At 39.6% G+C, this 23,198-nt stretch overlaps 1 protein-coding gene across 1 annotated transcript in view; it reads right to left on the bottom strand.

Annotated features, from left to right (window-relative positions):
* Positions 1-23,198, bottom strand: part of nt5dc1 (5'-nucleotidase domain containing 1) — an 84,298-nt gene that overhangs the window by 30,479 nt on the left and 30,621 nt on the right. The window contains exons 7-8 of the mRNA XM_051960711.1: positions 12,612-12,786; positions 5,704-5,801 (exon numbers count right to left, since the gene is read on the bottom strand). Coding sequence (XP_051816671.1) covers positions 5,704-5,801; positions 12,612-12,786 — 273 coding nt within the window. The remainder of the gene's footprint in view (positions 1-5,703; positions 5,802-12,611; positions 12,787-23,198) is intronic.

Below are 23,198 nucleotides of genomic sequence, written 5' to 3'. Positions count from 1 at the left end.
GAAGCAGCTGAGGGGGGCACCCACTCATGCTGTGGTCAAAACCAACGACCGCCTGCTACATTATAAATCATACTGTATTACAACACAATACAGCTCAGCCTTTCTGTGTGAATCAGAGGGAGTATTGCAAGATAATGCAAAATTTAATGTGAAGGAATGGGAATGGAAAACATAAATCCCACCAAAACCTATCAAGAGTTCTGTAAAACAACCCACAACTTATCTGAGCTACTTTATTACAAACCAGAAGATGGAAAGATGCTTCTATCAGTATGTCTCTGGAGCTACACTCAACCAAATGCTTGCAGCTGTGAATCAATATTAGGACCAAAACGCAATGAAACTGAATTAATTTGTTTAGACTTCACAAATAAGAAGATGGATTACCATACAGATTAAAAATCTGCATTTGGTGTTTGCCTGCTAACCAGGACTGAAAGCACCTGGGCATTATACTGCAAAAAATAGAACTTTTACAGATGTAAACATCCTTAAGCAGCACAAAAAATGTTACCCCTGCATTATTTTATTTCAGGCTCCAGTCTTCTGTTTTGAACTTTTAATAGTTGGATATCAACAGTTCTGCCTCTCACTTCGTAGCCAACAAATCTCTGCTAGCACTTCTCTGAGCTTCTGCTGAATCAGTTTGCTTCCTTTATCGCTTCATCTTTCACTTTAAATTTCTTTGAAGGTTCTAAATGTGATGCCGCTAAAGCACCAGCATCTCAGACCAAAACAAACCTGCACTCCCTTCATGTTTCATTTACAACCGGGAAAGCTGTGTAAATGAGATCCAACATAAAAAGACACAGCAACAACCATTAGCCCTCACCAGCTTTGCTAACAGTTTCAAAGGGAGGATCTCACATGCACAAACATGCCCATGCAGCTGAAATGACAACCAAAACATAGATGCTCAGATTATAACACACACAGAGGGAGTGTTAAAACATTCTTAGCTAAGGATGCCACTATATCTTCACATGGCAGAGAGTGCTTTCCTGCTATATAAACAAACCAAAACTTGCATCTTTAAATGACTTATTTATTCCTCCTTCATGCCCTTCTCCGCACTTTTACTGAGTTTGGAAAGATACTTTAAAAGTAATCATTTTGAATGTATGTATACGCAGCAGACTTCACTAGCTTTGCTAACAGTTTCAAAGGGAGGAACTCACATGCACTAACATGCCCATGCAGCTGGAATGGCAACCAAAACATAGATGCTCAGATTATAAGACACACAGAAAGAGTGTGGTTTTATTGTTTGCTAAGGGCGCCATTACAGCCACTATATCTTCACATAGCAGAGAGTGGTTTCCTGCGATACAAATGTACCAAATCTTGCATAGTGCATCTTTAAATGACTTGTTTCCTCTCCTGTCACTCCTCTCGCCACACTTTGTACTGATTTTCTCTCACAGTGTATAGTATATGTAGCAGACTTGCATTGTGGTATTTACAGAAGTTCAACAACTTTCTGGTTTTAAGATGTGGAGTTACTTTCAAGCTGTCTATACGGCTTTAAAGTGGCATCAAAGTTAGAATAACTGTCTGCTCATGATTTTCCATTTAGATGACATATGTCTTTCCACTGAACTCTAATTCACTCTCTGCCCCAGGAAAGTGGCTGCTGCAGTGTTTACAGTCTGCCTGTTGGTTTCTTCAAAAAGAGTGTGTTTGTTTTAGGTTCAGTGCAGCACCAGAGGGTTTGATTGTCACTCTGTGTCAACGGGATACAATGATGATGACATAGAGATGCAATGTTGCAGCGGAAAACAAAACCAGATATCCAAGAGAGGCGGCATTAGCATTTATCACATTAGCAGGTATGGAAACTGCTGAGATTCTGCATAAACACTACCAATAATGTTCTGCTATTCAGCTAATCTGCATGTCTGTGGACTGAAGGTGGAAACCCACAAAAGCAGAAGATGTCGCCTCCACACAAAAAAGCCTCAGATAACAATTAAATTAACAGAAATAGTGGAAGTTCCCCAAACATAACTGGTTTATGAGCAGATAATTAGCTGAATATACTGACACATCCTGACACTGAGCTGCTCGGTTTGTTTTGAAATCATCAGCCCTAATCTAATAAACTCGAAGTGTCACATTCTTCTAAATAATTTTTATTGGATAATAAATCAAACTGAAAATGTGAAGAATGCCAAATAACGAGGAATGTTTCCAGTGGAAAAAAAAAAAGAAGTGGAGGCCAGAGGAAGAGCAGATGCTGATGCTTTTTCTGCCAACGTGGCAAAAGTTGCAGAAGGGCGAGGGAGAGAATATTTCAGTGAGTGGATCATCCTGTCTTCACACTTAATGCATCCCCAGTGTTGCTGCTGGCAGCAACGCAATCCAGATGAGGGGAGCATTCCAATACGCTGCCCCTCCACCAGAGCACCCCTTCACCAGCAGCATGCAGGATCAGGATCATGGGACGGCGACAGAAGGCAGGCAGCCCGGGAAGGTAACAGGAGTCATGTGGACGGCTGATGGTGAAACATCAACAGCTGATACTGATCGAGCCAACATGACAAACAGATGTTTGAAATCTTCACAATAAATTTAGAACCAGACTCAATTACAGCTGCACTGACCTCCAATGCCCCACAAAATACTCCTAAAATAATACAAGGGATATTATAAATGTCTAAAAATTCATTTAAAGGACGAGTTCATCTAAATGATAAAAAAGAAACGCAATTTTGAGCTCTGATCTAATTCTGTATTTCTGCACAAGAGGCGTTCAGGGACGGTGTTGAGTGTAGGTCACGAGCGTTTTGACTCTAATATACAAAGAATCTCAACCAGTTTCTGAGTGCTTTCTGTTACATTTTTGGGGGTTTCAGCTCATTTTTTACTGCAATATAAAGTCCTGCATCTCTATGGAAACAGCAAAACCATGGCTAGAAATAGGTAGAACCCATAAATGTTTTTGTGCATTATAATGAAATGCCATTAATTATCAAAAAGAAAAAAAGCTGAATTTCTGATTTTTTTTGTTTTAAGATCATAAAAACTGGAATCGACATGTACAACATTACCCCTAGTGCCCAAGGGTATTGCCAATACTAGAACAAACGGTAACTTTACATACTATCGATCATTTATTCCAAACACTTCTTATTTGTTTCCATATTCATCTCTGTCTGTCTGCTCTGCACAGCCTGCAGTTCAACCCAGTTCAACCAAGCAGTCCTTGGATTTTTGTCACATGGCTGTTGGTCCCAGGTGATTCACTAATGGCTTCTTGTGCCGCACACCACAATTTTTTGGTGCTTTTAACAAGATCTGGTTGTTGCAAATGGTCAATTTTTGGCAAGTCTTTAATAAGACATGCAAGGTGACTTGATGAACAAACACAATTTAAAGCTTAGATCTGGTTAGCTTTTGGACACAAAGGTGTATCTCACATGATTCATTCAAAGACAGTAGATGCCTTTCAAATCTGCTGATGGATTCTGAGGTTCATAAAGACTGAACCTAATGATTCTTGTTTTACAACAAAGTGTTTTAGGGTGCCATCCCTGTCCCTTTAAAAATTCTCAATCAATCAATGATTTGACATTTTGACTTACTCTTGTAGCCACATTTGCTATCATAATGTGCTTTAGGAAGCAATGTTCTGCTTGAAACTTGCAGAACAGCCATGTTTACAGTAGACGACCAATGGCTGCAAGTTGATTTTTGATGTATAGAGTTTGGGCCTCATTGTGCCACATGACTGCAGGTCTATAGTGAGATTTCTGACTGTTGGGTCTTTGTTGCACAGTGTACCCTTCTGTCTCTCACATTTCCTGCTGCCCCGTTCACTGACTGTCCAAATGAAGGCAAAATGCCAAGACACTTCCTATTATAAGAAAACAGGCAGAGGCTGCACAGAGTTACTGTAGCAGACAACAGCCAAGTTTAACTTACTTCTGCCATCAGTTTATACTTGGAAATACTGTTACGGGAATGACTGACAAAGCTGTTTGCCATTTTAACCTGCTGATGTTGTGGTTAGAGCCAGCTAATATGAAGAATCTTCAGCTAAATTAATCAGCTAAATATTCTATATGCCGGTCTTTACTAATGAGACAAGAAACATATCAGCATTTATATATTTAAACACTAATTTCCAAAAGTATATACAGCAAAATGCTCACATCAAGCCTTTTCAGACATGAGATATGCAACACTGCTGCTTCTTGTATCTGCCCAAGTGATGGAATTCTGTCATTTAGACATAGGTTACTTTTATATTGTTTTTCATGGTTTCATTCGGACATGGACAACAGTGACGGAGAGAGCCACGGTATGCACGTGACATTTGTCATACAATTACAGTGGACAGTCCTTTAAGTGATGTATAGTGTGTAATGATGCAATAATAAACAAAAGATGAATTTTACTAAGAGCAAGTCCAAATAACTAACAGCCTAATTATGTATGGCATCCTAAACACTGATTCTGTCCACTTGTGATGATAATCTAACTGCTACTTTACAAACAGTAAAATAAAAATATCCCGACAGCTGTGAGGACGACCGCTATGTAACAAATGAACAAACTGGAGGAAGAAATCCCCAGTGTGATTTGCTGTTAAGACCTGAATGATCTTGTCATTTGTAGGTAATCAATAGAGGGCTGTTGTGTGTATAAACGATCGTTACCTCTATTTAGAGACCCTGACATGGATCCTGCTGCTGTTTGATATTGCAGGTTTTGAATAAACTAAGAGGAAAGACTCCTACAAACAGCTGGAAGCAACGAGCTAAACCTCAGCTCCTGTTAATGTTTAGTAAAATCCTGGATTACATTCATTGTCAATGAGCATCATTAATCTGAATTGTTAAAGTATATTTGTGGACATTTCAATCTGTAATAGATGTGAAATTGTATGAAAAACTGAACAAGAAAGGTGTTGGGTGGTTTTTACATTCAGACTGTATCTAAAGCCCTCTCTGTGGTGTTTGACAATCGATATTGGTGCTAAAATGGTGAAAAATATCTTCCTCAAACTACTTCAAGTGTCACTTGTGTGTGCCGGTCTGTTACTATCACTGCATGGAGTTCAGAGGTGCCATGTTGAAAGTGAAATGTTACTACGTCTAACCTGGTAAGATGTTGTCGTAACTTTAGTGAAGGAGTGATCAGGGTACTTATTAAGACTTGAAGCTGACTCATTCAGATCTTGTCACATTAATGTAAGGAGATCAAGTTAAAAAGGGCATTATAGAGTCTAGCTGTGCAACAGAAAAGCACTGCTGAGATGGACGTGACACCTCAGGTCAGTCAGGGGACGAATGGATTTTGAGTTGCTTGATTTTAGCCAGTTTGGCTCTGAATTGGACTTTTTTTTAATGACATATAACAAGTTGCCCCTGAGATGCTAACTGTCGGCCTTGGAAATAACATTTAGGTTACAACTGTAGGTTTGAACTGGTAAACTAGGCATGGTGGTATCCGTTGCTTCATATGGGTTGAATTTATCCTCATATTCAATGTCTGATAGTGGAGCAAACCCTGAAATTTCTTAACCGTCTTCTTCTTGTGGGGCTAAAACAGTCAATCATTAAACTACTCATTTTATGGCTTACGTTATCCTACCTGAGAATCGTATTTTTCCTCCATTTTTGACCTTCGGAGACTAAATGACTGATCAAATAACCGATTAAGTGCAGTGGGACATTACAGTGGTGGTTCACTACTCACCAAGGGTCCTGAAGGGCCTCTGCTGGGGCACCAAGGAGAAGAATCCAGGCTTCAGGGCGTTCGTGATGATTATATCAAACAGCGCCTCGAAATCCTTCCTGTAACAGCCAGACAAACAACATTAGCCTCAATATCGGGCGCCTAAAGGACAATGTCTGGACAGCTTCCAAATGCACTGCAGTAACACCAGAACACGTAGCGAGGTTCAGTGAACAGTTTGTCCAGATGATGGAGGCAATAAACAGTGTGCATGCATACATCACTGTGGAAGGAATACTTAGGCGGATAAAGTAAACACTCTGATAGAGCAGTATGCGCTCCCACAGGCCTACTGTCATGAAGACGAGTGATGAGAGCTGGATGGTGTCACCACGTAAACCTGCAGTACTAAAAGTGTCAGAGGAGTTTTCCTTTTAAGGTGAGAAGCAGCAGCCTTGAAAAGTGATGACTTCTTACTGGGAAATATGTAAACCAATCAGCTTGACGTATGAAGGTGTGTGTGGCCAACAGATATTGCAAGCTGTTAATGGTTCATAATAAAAACAGATTGCTATATGAGCTAAAAGTTTCCTTTTTTAGACTGATTAATTCCAATTTTGTTATGACAAGTTAAAGAACTCATTTATAACCTCTACACTAATATTATGACTCAGTTGGCTTAGACAGGCATCCGAATATTTACAGGATCTTTACAGGTATCGGATATGATTTGACCAATTGCCGATGTCGACATATGCACAGATTTCTTCAACCTAATTGCACCGAACGTCATGTGTTTGTAGTGGAATTATCACATTACTATGTCTACTTTTACTAACCCCTCAACTGGAAGACAATACGATTTTTTTTCATTAATGGCAAATTCATGGATTTCTTTTGCTTCTCCATTGCTGTACTAAAAGTCTCCAATGAAAATCAAGTTTGTTACCTTGTTAACATGTCCATGGCATTTTTTGAAAAAATACAAAATAACTGAATTAGAAATGTAGCCTCATAGCTGTGTGATATATTTTGCAGTATTTTTAACAGTATTTACCTTATATTCCTGAGATCATCTCATATGAACTCCAATAGCGCCTTAAATCACCCCTTCCACTGACACTAAACTCGAGTAACACTGATTGTGCAACACTTACATTGTGAAAGGTTTGGTTTTACTGGAAGTTTGATCTTCCCAGGATCTGTTTTTACCAGAAAGAATGAATCATCTCTCAATGTGTGTCTTAAAAATACGTATTTCAACAAGTAACAAACTTAAGGAGCCAATCCTGTCTGCTTTAGGGATAAGTGTTTTCCATAGTTTATTATTACAATTGGATTGCTACAATATTACAAATTGCCATTGCGTAGCATAGAGTTGTGTTAATGGAGCTTGTGTACAGGTGAGCTGGTGTGCTCTTCATTGTAAAGGAAGCGACATTGTAGAGTCACAGGAAGAAGCTAGGAAGCCCCTATTTCCAAGGAAATGACTTCAAAATATGTAACTCTGACAGACAGTAACATTTTTAGTGGTTTAATTAATGACTGGAGAGGACACTTTAAGGTCCTAAATGAAATTTAAATCCTTTTAAGTGACTGTATTAAAATATTAAGGGAACATAGCAGTATCCATTTTCACTTCGTATATGATGTAACACAAAGACAGCTTTTAATGCAGTTTAAGCATTAAATGCAACCAAGTTACTCTACTAAATCTAAAGTATTGTTTTTCCATATATCCATGGCTAACTGTGAAAACATCTAACTTGAAGTAACAACTCCGAACACTAAATCCTTATTTATGATTTAAAGATCTCTGCTCATTAACTTGGACTGACACTACTGCAAAAACCACACAGCTGTCACTACAAAATTCAAATGTTGCTCATCTCTGCTTCAAATCTGTGAGAAAGGATGGGATAAAGAGCCTAATCCACTAATCTCCCATTTGAAACAACCCCAACTATTCAAACTTTGGCAGAACCAAGTGTGTTTATGTGGAGGCTTGTTGCTCATAGTTGGAAGTTGTTGGAGCAAATGGGCTTTTGGGGGCCTCTCAGTTAAACACACTGACCGTGAATGTTTACACTCTGGAACGGACAGAAGATATTTACACTCTGCTCACATACTTCATCATCTGTTCCACATTTATTTTGAGACATAAGGAGGGATTCGGCTTTTCTTCTTGTCACGTAGGGTCCAAAAAATCTGAATAATGCTGTAACAAAAACAGCTGAGTAATGCAATTTTTTTGTCAAGTGAAAATATCACGTTCCGCCTCCACCTACCCACCCTAAGACATTTCATACAGTCCTTTAATTCTGATTCAATATAATTTCTGTTTTCAGACAGGGTAACTTCAACTTCTCATGATTATAGATACGCACACAAAGAGGCAGACATGGTTATCTGATTAAGGTACCAATAATGAACCACAAAGTCCCCTATTTCTGTTCATCTGGGATCCTTTGTTGCGTTTTAATCTTCATTCGTCTTCCCTCATTTCATGGCTCCTCTCTATTGTCAGGTAAGGAACTTGCTTTGAACTAAAGGAAGCAGAGTCTAAATTAAGTCCTGGGGTATTGACGAACCATTAATTGCAAATAATTTAACTGATTCAATATCAGTACTAACTGATAAAGCAGAAGGCTTGGAACATGTGGTGGAACTATGAGTAAACGTATACAGGTGGAGTCTGTTCCATGAAATGGAGTTACATGTGTGTTTGCTGACCACCCAAAGCACAAATTGAAGAACAAGCACACATCTCTGCTATTAACGCTCCTGTTGTCCTGTGGGTCAAACTGACCCGTTTCAAAGTTTGAAAATGTGGGGAAAAAAATGTATTTTCACACTGAAACTTCTGATGTTCACATTTTCAACATTTTTTGGGAAATGTTTGAAAATGTGGGGGAAAAAAAAGTATTTTCACACTGAAACTTCTGATGTCCACATTTTCAACATTTTTGGGGAAATTTTTAAAAATTTTTTGGTGAAAAAAATGAAGTATTAAAAAAAATGTTTCTTAAAAACATTCACAAAAAAATAAACCAAAATCCATCGAAATTCACTGGATTTTATTTGCTTTTTTGCGAATGTTCTTAAAGAAAATATTTGAAGTTTTATTGACATATATGTAATCACTTTAGGTATTTTTAGGATTTTTTGGAAGACTTTTACTCATTTTTTGAAAATATTTACAAGAATTTTCTTGCCACTTTTGGGGATTTTTTTTTTATTATTATAAAACTTTTAAGGGAAATATTTAAGGAATTTTTGGAATTTTCTTCCTGAAGGTTTCGCAAATTTTCAGAAATTTGGGGAATTTTTTTCAGACAAGGAAACAACATTTTTTGGTGCCTGGAAATGATAACAACAGGAGAGTTAAAAGGAGATGACAGTGTCTGTCTGGCTTTTGCTAACTAAGAGGATTGTTTTGGTGAACTCTGTAGAAAAAAAGCGTTCAAAATTCCTCTGTGTTGTTGTTTGTTGGCTGTCCAGTTTCACAGGCTATCCAGGGCTCATGATAATGATGAATTAGTATCTTAAACAGAAGTAGCTGAGGCTGAACATCAGACAGCTCTAATTAACATGTTTCTAACCACATGAAAACAAAAGTGCCAAACTTTATCAGCAACTGCTGTGGCACTAAATGTTCATTCACTATTAAGGACTAGTTGATTAGTGATTGTTAACATAGCCAATTATCAGTTGAAAAAAATGCCTCTGTACCTTGGGAAAGTTCCTGAACACCTAGATCTTAGGAAATTAGTTACAAGAATTTATTTGAAACATTTTTTCTTCATTTGACATATTAGTAGATTTCAGTCTTGTACTGTCTCTTAGTCTGGACCGTAGGAGTCAACTAAATACTGACAACTCTTCCTGATTAACTGACTTCAGGGTGGTGGGTCAGCTATGGAACAGAGACCCCAGCCGGGGTTCTTCCGACTGACTAAACACTCCGATCTTTGCTACCCATTTTTTGCAAAGGGTGACAATCAGAGAGACTTTGAGGGCATCAAGCTTCTTTTTTATCTTCTTAGGGTTTTGGCCCTGCTTTGGAAACACAAATCACAAAGTGCTGGAAGGATTTTCAACTCTGGGAAAGTTACTGGACATGAGATCTTGGGAAATGTATATTCTTGGAAGTTTGGGGTGAAACAGTCCTGGCCAGATGTATGGATTTGATAAAGATCATATTTCTGACATCACATGTTTAATGTCCTTCTCTGGTTATTGGTGAAACCCCTAAAAACTCGTCCATGTGTATCAAAGTTGGGAATATTTGTTTTTCAGAACATCCTCAATGCTGCAATTTCCAAAGGAAATGCTCAGCCATGGCGATGATTGCTAATTTCACTTATGATGTGACTTCTAGCGTACAAAAACACCATATGGCTATGGTACCAAGGTAATAAAAAGCTGAATTTCACTTTAAAATGTGTTTCTTTTTAAGATTTGTTGATCTTCCTCTGAAAAGTAAAACCTTTCTAAAAACTAGCTGTGTTGGAACTTACTTAACACAGCTGGAAAAGATCCCTGGCCCTTCATTAAAGTGGACTTTCACCACTTCATCCAAGCTAAAAAACAAACTCCCGACATCAGAAGACTTAACAACAAGTATTAAATCAATAAACCAGTGCTCCATCAAAAGAAAAAACCTTCATCTGGTTGTGCCAAATAGCAACAGCAGCTTTTTGGACAGATTGTTGGGTGTTGGCCAGTAGACTCCTGTCAGACAGCTTTGGCTTTGTTGTGTTACTTCTGACAGCTGACCGTCACTGGCTTCCAGCCGGATCGCCAAACTGCAGCAACTGTGGGTCACTGACGGTTTTCTCTGGAAGAGGAGGATATGCGTAGTGACGCACGTCTTTCACGATGAAGTGGCTCGACGGTGTGATACTGACATGACGCACTGACAGAGAGAGGTTTTGTTTTAGTGCTGAATTTAACTCAAGTGTTTCCCCGAAGAACAGGAAAGTACACAAACTTTGGTTGCAGGAAAAACAGGAAGGATCTCAAAGCAGACCAGCCCAAAGTGCTAACACTCCTCCATAAACCACCTCTGGCGAGATAAAGCCGGCCTAATTTCCTCTTGTGGCTATCACAACATAAATCTGTCTGCCCTGGCCTTGTAAAGCATGCCGAGCGCACACACTCGTGCACAGCCGGGGGCTCTGAATGCTCTCATTGGGAGGAGAGCCATCACTGCAAAAACTCAAAATCTTATCAAGTCTATTTGTCGTATTTTTAGTCAAAGTGTCTCATCCCACTTGATTTAAGATAAATTCACTTTAACAAGTGACATTTCAGCAAGACGGAGGGACTTGTTTTACGACAATGCATCTTAAATATCTTGTAAATTCAAACAATTTTGAAATGATCTTGTTTTACCCCTACTGTCATCCTGCGGGTCAAATTGATCCGTTTTAAAGTTTGAAAATGGGGGGGAATTCACGGTGAAAACTTCCACATTTTCAAAATGTTTTGGGAAATTTTTGAACATTTTTTGATGGAAAAAAAACGTTAAAAAATGTTTATTTAAGAAGATTCGGGAAAAAAATCGATCAGAATCAAACAAAATTCGCTAGATTTTGGTTAATATTTTCCCCAAATGCTCTTAAAGAAAATATTAGAAGAAATATTAGAAACTTTTAAGGAATTTTCTTCCTGAAGATTTTGCAATTTTTATAAATTTGTGGAATTTTTTGCTCAATTTTTGGATTTTTTTCAGACAAGGAAATAATATTTTTTGATGCCGTAAATGAGGAAAACAGGAGGGTTCAGACACCTAAGCTTGACTATCCTGGTAAAATGTAGCTTAAAATAAGTTTTCCCAGCTAATTTTAAGATCTCAATATTCTAAATATCACATCTCATTTCAAGAAATCTTACCAAGCCATTTTCCACTTGTTCTATTGGCAGATTTTTTTCACTTATTTTAAGGTAAAAGTTCCTTGAAATAAGTTTTTTTTTTCTTGTTTAGAGAGGAGCATTTTTTTAGTGTGTGGCGTTGGAGGGGGGAGTGTGAGCTAGTGAAACAGCAGGGGGGGAAGGGGTGAGGAACAACTGGGAATGACCAGGCGGCTTAACAGGAAATACCGAGAGAGAGTTGGAGGGGGGTCATCCAGAGCAAAAATGGCTTTACCTTGACCTTCTTTTTGACAGAGAACAATCGCCTCTGAGCATGAAGAGTGAAAAAGCAGACCACCTAACCAGGCCGGAGCAGCGTGAGATAACAACACCTCGCGGGGAACAAGAAGGGCTTATGTTTGTTCAACCGCTGCAGCACCGTGGACATTGTGTTTTTCCAAAGCCCTGTTGCAGCTTGATCGAGTGTGAAACGGGGCTTTGGCTACAAAAATAAGCTGAAACCACACAGTGTGCAGGGCGGACAGAGGGAGGCCAGTAGTACACAAAGCCACAGCGAAAACACAGAAAGTCCTGCAAAGAGAGTAATCCCTTTTTGTCGCACACCTATAGCTAAAAAAAAAAAGAGTTAATTCTGTTTTGAAGAAAAACTGAGGCATATTTTAATTAATAAAGCTAGCAATGGTTGAACAAGTGCAGTTTTTGGCAACATGATGGCAACAGAACAAGCTCATTACGCAATAAAAAGCAAAAACAACATTAAAAAAAAGGTTCAGAATTGAATCCAGAGGGTTGCCTGGGATACATACATGTGGTGATCACGGTAACTTCAGGCTGACATGCAAGTCCGAGTTGACTAAAAGGAATGACTGATGGCATGAGAGGGCTGTAAGGAATGTTGCGAATCGAGAGGAAAAAAGCCAAAGCACGGACTCAGAAGAGACTTTTTCGAGTTATAAATCCTGCGGGGGCTGTTTTGGTGAGCGCTGCAGACCAGAGCTTGGTCTTGTTAAGTTGGGCGGCCAGTTTTCGGTCCCCCGTGTGGGCAGACTTACCCCAAGATGTGTTCGCAGATGAGCCTGCAGTAGTCGCTGTGGGAGCTGGTGATGAGGAGGAGGACCTTCCCGGCGTTCTTCATGCTGCGCAGCCAGGTTTTAACGGAGTCGGAGCAAGGCTGCAGGTACCGGCCAGGATCCCTCTTCACACTGGGGAAGTACGTCCCGGCATCGTCTGTACGGACACACAAAGATGTGGACAAGTTAATCATTTAGATCCTATGATTTAACAGCACTTCAAGGACAGAAAGCCTGAGAATCCGAAAAAGATAAAGCATAAGTAAGTGCACAACAAAACAGAAAAATAAAAGAGTGGTGGTTGGTTGGAGACGACCACCACAAAAATCCTGAAATTGCTAGCTCTAACCAATGCCAGTGAAATAAATCAATGACAATGGCAATCCATTAGCTTCTTCACAGAATCCCAGAAAACCACTAAAAAGACGCACTTTTTGCAGAAAAACATCAAAGGACACGTGCTTCCATTTTCTCTTTAACAATTTAAATGTTTACAGATGAACGTTTGCAGACTTTTCTGCTGCGTTCAGATGCTGCACAGGCCTGAAAGGAGACATTCTGAGAAAAAAGAAAGAGGATGTGAAGGTGAAAATGGCCAACAGTTTTCTAAAAGGCAGGATTCTAGGGAGCGACGGTGTGTTGTTCCGCTTGATTTTTTTTCTTTCACGTTTGTATTCACAGAGGTAAAAGGAGCCACTTCTGAGGCACAGTCAATGCATTTCAGCACTTTGAAGCTTCCCAGCTGCCCGTCAGTGCATCCGGTAAGTAAACTGCACCGATCTAAATATGGCAGCGCTCTCATGTCCGTTACACAATCTCTGCCCATCACAGGACATAAATTTAATGTTCTCAGAATCCCTCATGAATATCAACTCTCATGAATAAATATCTATGAGGAAGATGGACATAGGATTGGCAGCATGCAACGTTCAGAAAATAGCGCAATGCTGCTTGGTAATGAGAGGAAATGTGATAAAAATGGTATCTGGGGGGTTTGCAATTACAGGAAAAAGGATTTCTCTTGTACTAATGATGAGCTACATAGAAAAGCATTACTCTTAGTTCCACTATAGGATTATTTTCAAATGCATCCTCAAATGATGTGAAGCACGAAGTAAACTCCGACCTTGAGACTTGGGCGACGCTATCAAAACAGAAAAATGAGGCGACCTACACGCGGTGTTTGCTCTCGAGCTGAAGCAGGTAACCAACAAGTGAGAAGTGGTGTTTCTTCTTTCGCAAGCAGGAGAAAAGAGGGCTTAGGAAAACAGGGCAGGGTGTGGATGAGTGGTGTGTATTCATGAGCCGAGGTGTTTACCCTGGCAGAGAGCGGCGGCCTCTCAGGAGCATCACTGGGAGCTCACAGTGACACACACTGTGTTTACACTGTGGCCCACACCGTCCTAATTCTGTTTAGTTTTGTTGGGGATTTATTAAAGTTACAGTGTTTAAGACAAGATGAGATAAAGCTTTATTAAAGTAAAGTGCAAACATTCAAGAAATATCAGTCCAAAAATAAAAAAATTACCCAAAACATACATAAGTACTACTTCTAAAAATACCAGCATTGCACATATCAAACATACTGCATGGACTTTTTATGAATAGAAATAGTGCATTAAGTATTACTATTGCACAGTTTATTATCTGTATTTCACACATTTGTTTATAAGTAGAAAAATAACAATTACATTACATATCGTAATATATGTAGAGAAATAGATTTTTCACAGGGTTTTTAAAAGGACAAAAAATACTAAAAATCTCACATCAGAAAAGATATAAACCAAAAAACTCACAAAACAAACTGGCTGCATTGATACAATTTTATTGGAGGTTTTCTAGTAGTTGAGCTAAAAATGAAGAGTGTTCATCAGCGGTGGCACCAGAGTAAAGGCCTTTGGTTCAAATTTAGAACAGCGGTGTCAAACATGCGGCCCACGGGCCAAATCTAGGCCTCCAGAGGGTCCAATCCGGCCCACGGAACGACTGTGTAAAGTGTAAAAATTTCAGAGAAGGCATTAACTCCAGATTTTAAATTATTAAAACTATAAATATTATAATATTTTCTAGACCATGACAAGTTGTTTTGATCCTAAAGTAAAATACTAGATTGCTCATTGTTCTTTTGTCATTTTGTGTTCTATTTTTGTAATATTTTGTCTTGTTTTTGTTGTTTTTTGTTTGAATTTTGTCATTTGTCTTGTGTTTTTATCGTTTTCCATTTCCTTTTTGTCTCTCGTGTTTTTTGTCTTATTTTGGTCATTTTGTGTTTTGTTATTTTATGTTTCTTTGGTCTCGCTTGTGTTGCCAATATTTTATTACCTCCGCCAGGAGGTTATGTAATCACCGGAGTTTGTTTGTCTGTCCGTCTGTGTGTGTGTGTGTGTGTGTGTGTCTGTTTGTCTGTTAACAGCATAACTCAAAAAGTCATGGACGGATTTTCACCAAATTTTTACAGGATGTCCGGAAGAGCAAGAGTAAGAATCGATTAGATTTTGGAGGTGATCCGAATCACCGTCTGGATCCAGGAATTTTTTGAAGGTCGAAGGACAATTGAGAGATGGCTGCCAGGCCATCTCTCAGAGACACACACACACACACACACACACACACACACACAGATGGACAGACAGACAAACGGCATGGCGGAGGTATGTGCTCTCCGAGTGCTTTTCTAGTTTGTCCTGTTTTTGTAGTTTTTTGTCTTTTTTTGTCTGACTTTTGCCGTTTTGATCATAAAGTAAAGTACTATATCATCTACTTCCAGATACATGTGACTAAATGTTTTATTCCTTTGTAGACACTCTGTGATCTGGAAGTTGTAAAGTGTAAATGATAAACTGAGACATAACGTTGCTGAAGTTGAATTTCAGGTTCTTCATGATTTGTAGAAAGATAATTCCTTAAATGTGAACATTTTCAGAATGTACTTTTTTTGCACCAAAACAAAGGAAAAATTAGTTCTGGTTACTATCGGTCATTATGCTCTCATCCAGATCAGACTGGGCTAAATGAGGCCACTGAACTAAAATGAGTTTGACACCTCTGTCTTAGAAGCATGAAAAAAGACTAAAGAAAGGTCATTGTGTGTCCAAAACAATAAGACTCCACTGTGGTCCAAACTGTCCTAATTCTGTTTAACTTGGCCTGACACAGGACATAGTTATGTTTTCTTATCAGTGAGAACAGCAGCAGAGAGTGTCATGGAGCTTCACTTTTAAAATTCAAATCTAGAAACCAAACCAAGAATTCAACTGTCTTGTTACGTTATTTGAGGACAGGTCTCTCTTGAAAATGAGACCCAGTGTCTCAAAGAGATTGTCTGTATAAATAAAAGCTAAATAAAAAAAATAATAATAAAACTGTCAAGCTTTGCTGAGGATTCACCAAAACTACAATGTTCAGTTTACCCCACTTCAGAAAAATTTTAACCGTGCCAGCAGTGTTGCTAAAGTGTAAATCTGTTTGAGTTAATTCAGTTTAGAAATGTAAATTCCTCTGTTGTCTGAAAAATGTGATTTCAACACATTTTTTTCTGATGAACTCATCTTGTGAGTTTTAAAAATGTAAAACCAGTAGAATTTAATTAACATAACATGTGAAAAAAGTTCAATAAACCAAAGATATTAAGTTGAATCAACTAATCATATATTCAGTGGATACAGAGTTGTTTTCCTTTTACATTTTCTAAAATCAAAAAGCTTTTTCTTCAATTAACAGTGAAAACTTACAGTCTCAGCTGTTTTGATGAGGCTGCTCCTGGTTACAGTGACATAAATATGAAGTCTCTGGGTGGAAGGACTGAGATCAATAACCTTTGTTATGGTTAGAGGACTGTTTTATGTATTACGAAGAGACAACCATATCTTCATTTAACAAAGACACACAAACTACAACTGCTTTGTCAAACTACAAAAAAAGAGTTGTCTCTAGAGAGTTTAAACTCTTCAACAGTGCACTCTGGGAACTCTGCATGTATGCTAATTTTGTTTCTTACAAACCTAAATTACTCTGTTGGGTGAACTCTCAGTCTCAAGCTATAGGTGGTCTAACTCATATATTTACATTGAATAAACTACAAAAGATGAGTTGATTTGACTGAATTTCTTTTTGATATTTTGTAGTGTTCTGTTGTATACGAAGTCTTCGAGTAGCCTCTGACTGTCACACAAGTTCATGGCGTCAAAATGGTATATCTGATTCAGAGCATGACAAACGACCAATGAAAGGTCATGGTGTGTTGAAAGTGGAAAGACTGTATTCTCATGGGAGCATGAAGGTATCCAGTAAATGTCATGAAATTATGACCAGTCCGGTTTGACATTTCACCAGTCAAAAGGTTAAGAGGTCTATAGGAAACATAGCAACCACAGCAAGCATTTGTGGTGATTCTAGTGGGTAAAGAAAGTCATTGGCTTTATCTTTAGTGGCAATTCAGCTGAATCCCATCGCACTTGAAAATAGTATTTTATCTTCTCGCACGATGATTGTCACATCCATCAATCTGTCCATTTTCTTTCAGGTCAGATTGTGGTGGCAACAGGCTAAGCAGGGAATTTTGGATGCCCTCTTCCCAACAGTGCTTTCCAGTTAATTGTGGAAGATCCCAAATCATTCCGAAGCCAGATGAGATATGTGATCCTTCCAGTGAGTTCTCCTCCCAACTGTGCCCAGAAAACCTCCAAAGTAAGGCACCCAGGAGGTTTCCTAATCAGATGTCTGAAATAGCTGGCTCTTTTAGACGCAAGGACTCTCCTCTGAGCAACCTTTGGATGTTGGAGCTCTCCAAGGTTGAACCCAGCCACCTGATGGATGAAACTCATTCCTTCCACTTGTATCCATGGCCTTTCGGTCACTACCCGGAGCTCAGGACATACAGATTGACAGATAAATCAAGAGCTTTGCCTTCTGGCTCACGTCTATCTGACACAATACTAATCCATTTATCTGAAATTCCCCTTTCCTGTCAATCATTTACAACATAAACAGCAGATATACAGCATTTAAGTTACAGAGCAGTTTACCAGAGATGTGTAGTATGACAAACACTCAGTGTGGTTCAGCATTTTTGCAGGACTGCCTTGTGTTTTTCTAATACATATCACTGTATTAATATAATCCTCTGTTCTGGAACCCCCCTGCTCAACTGGTCAACATGAGATCCTGCATTACATGAAAGTGTAGAGAACAATTAGAAGCACTGGAAGAACAGGTAGGCTACATCAGTGAAGCAATTGCAGTCATGAGTAAAATATCTGGAGACTGTTCAGTGAAGTCTGTGTCTGGCCAGAGCTAGAAAAACGGGTGGACCTTCTATTTTCCCCATTTTTCTAACGGCATGAACACAACACACTAAAGAAGTAAAATTTTCCACAACTCTAATGATGAGCAGTGAAGGTGAAACAGAAAAACTGATTGGTACCTCAGGAAAAGCCTTATGTCAGTCTGACTGTGAAGAGAAAGGTGATCTAAAAGTGAATTTGAATTCTCTACTCTAGGACTATTCAAGTGGTTCTGATGCTTACCACATGGCTACAATGCAGTGCGTTCAATTCCAAGCCAACGTGACCTTTACTGAATGTCATTTCTGTTCTCTCTTCTCACACATTTTATGTATGTTCCTTATGCTTCTACAAAATAATAGCAAAATGACCAAAAACCAAAACAATAGAACCTTTAGAAACATTTCAGTCAAGAACCAAATTTACATCTATGTTTCTTCAAGTTGCCATCTTAAGAAAAGAAAAAAAAAATCACAGATACCAGGTTAACTACTGGGTCCTAACTTCACATAGAAAGATTTTGAATTGGGTCTTTAGAGAGAATTTGGCTTTTTTTCAAATAAAATTCTTTACATTTTGAGAATTCTTTGGAGCCTGTAGTCATCGTCCATTAGTGGTAATTTTTTTATTTTTTTTATTTTTTTTTGGTATGGCACCTCTGGCTTATGCTTAAAATCCTTGCGGTGGCCCCTTAAACAAACAGGCTTTCCCTTTTCCAACCTCAGTTGTGATCCTTTGGGCAACCCAAGTGCCAAGTAGCAGAATACATGGAGGAAAATGCCTTTAGCAATTCTAAAGTTTCACTTGCAATCAGTAAGACCTTCACTACATGTCACTCTCCTGCCTTCTTTCCCCACATTTCATGTCTGTCTCTGGTGCACTATCTAATAAAGGCAAAATGCCAAATAACCTTCTAACGTGTCCTTGTGTCCTTTGTTTGAGCCTGAATTATGGATGATGGATTACACCAGTTTGAGAATGAAAAGTTTGGACATACTGCCCTCCAGTGGTAGAACACAGGACTGCCTTGAAGAAGTAAAAGTCTCCTGTCGGTTCCAAATAAGGCAGTACAGGGTTCTAACCAGAAGATGACGACAAACACAAACAAGCAAAGGCTGAGATTCCTATCAGGAGCCCAGAATTCACACCTTTGAAAATGTTCCAGATGTAAACATCTGGCTTTGAACAAACTTCTTTTGAAGTTTTAATTGTATCCACAGATCATTACACCTTCAGCTAAACAGAAACAGGTCGAGCCGACCAGCGTTTGACCCTCAGTTTGAAGGCCGTTCCTCCTGTGGGACCCTGCAGAAGAAAGCCCGTCCTGCCTCATTACACACAGCCAGGGAGGTCAGCTGACGGGGGCGATGAGTTCCCGCTGCCACCAAAATCCCATGTCGCAGTTATGTGTGTGAGAGGGTAAACAAAAAACGGCCTCGCCACCATCCTCTCACTTGATCAGATAAAATGCTGCCGAGACACAGAATGGGAACTCTAATTTACCACCCAAACACAAAGCTGAAACAAGAACCAGGGTAACGGGTCCACTCATCTCATAGTGCATCCTAGTGCTGCCATCTGCTATCTCTTCTACTCCCTGTTTAGAATTGAGCTGACAGTGGAGCAGCCAGGCTAATACTGCGTACAGAGAAGCATGTGATCAAACCACAGCTCCTGCAGAGAAGAGCATATTTCAAACGCTGCTCCGGCACCACTGCCAGGCTACTACAGCATGCGTGCGGTGGAGTAAAATGTGCCTCTGCAGGCCCTGGCTGTGAATGTAGGACTGCAGAGCCCTGAGGGCCCACAGGCCTGTGGCCGGGCAGAGCGCCGTGCAGGCCGGGCGCTGGGCTTGGACGGCTGGAGAGCTGCCCAGCGTCACAGAGAGAACCACTACCGGCAGCAGCTCAATTGCTCTCACACATCAAAGCGACCTGACAGGATATACAAATCAACAGTTGCAGCGAAAATGAGGGCCGAGCATGAGAGCGTTTCACAAACAGCCACACCAAAAGTGATGAGGGGGCAGAATCGAGAGGTACATTCGCCTCTTTTATCCCTCAGTTAATCAGCAGGGATCTTAAAAGCAAACAAAACAAAAGTGAAAATAGATTTATTTATCCGTTTTTGATGCTCATTATATGTAATGAGCATCGAGCGCTGTGTACATTGTGTACTGTGTAAGGCGCACAGAAAGAAGTTCTAAAGGGAAGCTATAATCTCCACTGTTTTGACTTAAAAAGGCATCCAGACAAACTGTGTTTTCCAGCACCTGTTGGAACCACGTGGAAAACACTGGCCGGGCCATTTTGTCTGTGGACTTTCCATTTTTAGCAGTCAGACCACAAATTGCTGCATCATGTCCCTCATGGTGCACAGTTTTTTTATGTCTTTGGTTGGTGACAGAGGAGGAGAATCGTGAACTAACACCCATGATAAAAAAATACAACACTTCTCAACAGAAAACCTGTCAAAAGGGGAGGTCCATGACATTTTTCATATGCAGTTATGATAAAATACTGCATGCAAGATTTACTGCCGAAGGACTTTTTTTATCCACCAGCTCTTGAAGTCCTGCTGTCTGAGTGGTGCTTCCCTTTCAAGTAGTGAGTCGTCAGTGGTTTCGGTGGGTTATGGTGTGGTTCTGCAGAGATGACAGGTTGGGGTTGGGGTAAAGGCTGGATTGAGGGTCGGCGTTGCAAAAATGACTGAGTTGGGGGTTGAAGGGAAGACACACTTTGGCACCACATGCATGGCTTCATACTCTTTGAACAAAAGGAGGTGATTCAGACCCGAACTCGCTAACATGGCTTCAAAATGGAACAACTTTGAACTTAAAAGAAGCACTATTCTCCCCTTTTAGTCGAGGGTTGCCACCTCAGCCTCTGCACAAGCTACTTAGAGTGCAAACCAGTCTACCCACTGAGCATACAGTCCAAACTGATATCAGTCCTCCCATCTAACTCCTGGTAGCACAGCAAACAAGCCAACCCCTTAAAATGCTGAAGTAGCAAACACATTACTGGAATAAAAAACAAACAAACTTCCAAACAACTGAATTTAACCCATTGAACCCCAAAATCTACCAGTGGGTGTGAAGGCATGTTCTCTTTCTTTTTAATGCCAAAATTTCACCAAAAATCAGACTCAGAAACTGTACAAATAGAAAAAAAATAGGTCAGATTTTCAACTTTCCAGCTGTCGGTCTTTGAACTACTCACTTGTGACTTGCTGTTCACTCAGAAAACAACAACCAGTCTAAGCTTAAATTATATATATATTTTTTTAAAATCCCATTTTAAAATGTGCTTAAAAATTGAACATTTTCACTAATCTGATTCTATAAAGAAAAATAAATAAATAAAATATTAACCAAGTGAGTAAAAAACATAAAGGGAGCAGAGAAAGACAAATTAAAAAGAGCACAAACTGCCCGGGACTCAGAGGGTTAAATTGCAATCTCTTTCTGTGATTACTCGTTAAAGTGGTGAGCAATAATATGTCACTATATGTGTTACGATTGACTGCCTATTTGACTCGTTAAAAGTCGTAGAATCAATGGTTTTGAAATGAGCAAACATACAATATATCTTCACCAAAGCACTGAAATGGTCCCATGTGGCGTCTCTGTGTGCTGTTGTTTATCTTGATGAAAAAGGAACAGCATAAGTGACATTTAGGAGTGACAGGCCAAACTTTTTAGTAGATGACCAGGCAGGAGGATTTTGTCTAAAGGACTCTTAACTTTCTGAAGATGTGTGACTGAAGTGGAGCTCAAAGGCGACACGGAGAACAATGGCAGCTGTGAATAAAGGGCCAGTGGTTTTCGGACACCCATGTGTAGATCACTGTGGGGGACTGTGACGCCAGTTGCACAGCCACTCTCCCCTCAGAGCAAACGTGAGGGACACTGCAATCTGTCATTACACCAAACCAGAGCTATATTTAGCCGGAGCTATCTTAAGAAATCTGTGAGGATTCATACCTCAAGATCTGACCTCTGGAGAATCGGATCTTGATTTCTACGTACACGGTGAAATATTACAAATCGCACTGCACACTGCCTTAATGCCAGCAGAAGCGTCCAAAAAACACAGAACGGAAAAATGCTGATTCGAAAATATCCCTGAATGTTCGAGTCAAATTGCTGTTTAACTTCAATATATTTAAGTATGTTTATCTTAGCGGAATTCTGCTGACTCTCAGAAGAATAATAAGAAAAGTACAGAAAGCAAAATGTGTAAAAATCCTACACAAGTCCGGTCAGGTTTGTTTTAATGATAGGGGGTTTATGGCACTAGCAGTGATGAATGATCCTCCCATCTCAAGGTGCAATCTCCATAAACAATAGCTTAGCATCAGGACATCAGGAGCATGCTGGGAATCCTTTTCACGTAGGACTTTTCGAAGATAAACATAAGAAGAGACTGAATTTATTATCTCTACTCCTGAAAGTCCTGTTTTGTTTGTTTTGATGAAGCACTATCCGGTCATTTGTTAGCATAAAATGTGTTTTTGCAGCTTCACCTCCACACCATTACCCAAATATATAATTTCATCTAATCTTAATTGTTCTTTGTTTTGCCTTTTTCATCACTTCTCCATATTTTTAGTTGCGAGTTAAATACTAGCTGCCGTCTGACTGTTCGTGCAAAATACCCAAACCAGCACATCCATATCCAGTCCAAATGTACAGTACATCGCCTTCTCATGGTCACACTGACCACGTCTCTTTGTGGGACGTAGCGTTCTGCAGCAGGCTGAGGTTACTGTAGGATGTGATGAAGTGGAGGCAGTGCTCACACGTGCTGAATGTGGAGGTACTTAAAGAAACTATGCAAAGCCCTGCTCATGGTACAGTGCACTAGCTTGAAAATGGACGCCTGCAACAGCAAGGTCATTGAGTTTTTTGAAGCTGTTTGCTGTAATTTAGAATATCAACTGTCATGCTACATCTGCATATTTGATAAGGCTAAACCAGACACAAACCACAAAAACAACATTATTTCACTGTTGCACTTTTTGCTACATTAGCTATAGGGACAAAACAGCTCATTTTTACATAGCAGCTTGAGTAGTAGGGGGTGCAGTAGGTTAGGGTTAGGGTTAGGGTTAGGGTTCATTTGGTGGGAACCAGATTGCACTCAATATTCTAGAACCAGTCAGAACCACAACCTGCTAAGTCAAGACGGAAAGGATGCCCCAGCACAAAGCTGTACAAAGTTAAACTCCAGTAACCTGAGATTTAAATTTCTTTCAGGAGACAGCAAAGCTCAATGACAGT

This window comes from Acanthochromis polyacanthus, chromosome 16, assembly GCF_021347895.1.
Source record: "Acanthochromis polyacanthus isolate Apoly-LR-REF ecotype Palm Island chromosome 16, KAUST_Apoly_ChrSc, whole genome shotgun sequence".
Taxonomy (NCBI): Eukaryota; Metazoa; Chordata; class Actinopteri; family Pomacentridae; genus Acanthochromis; species Acanthochromis polyacanthus.
The sequence above is the reverse complement of the archived record's forward strand: the minus strand, read 5'-3'. Positions and strand labels throughout refer to the sequence as shown.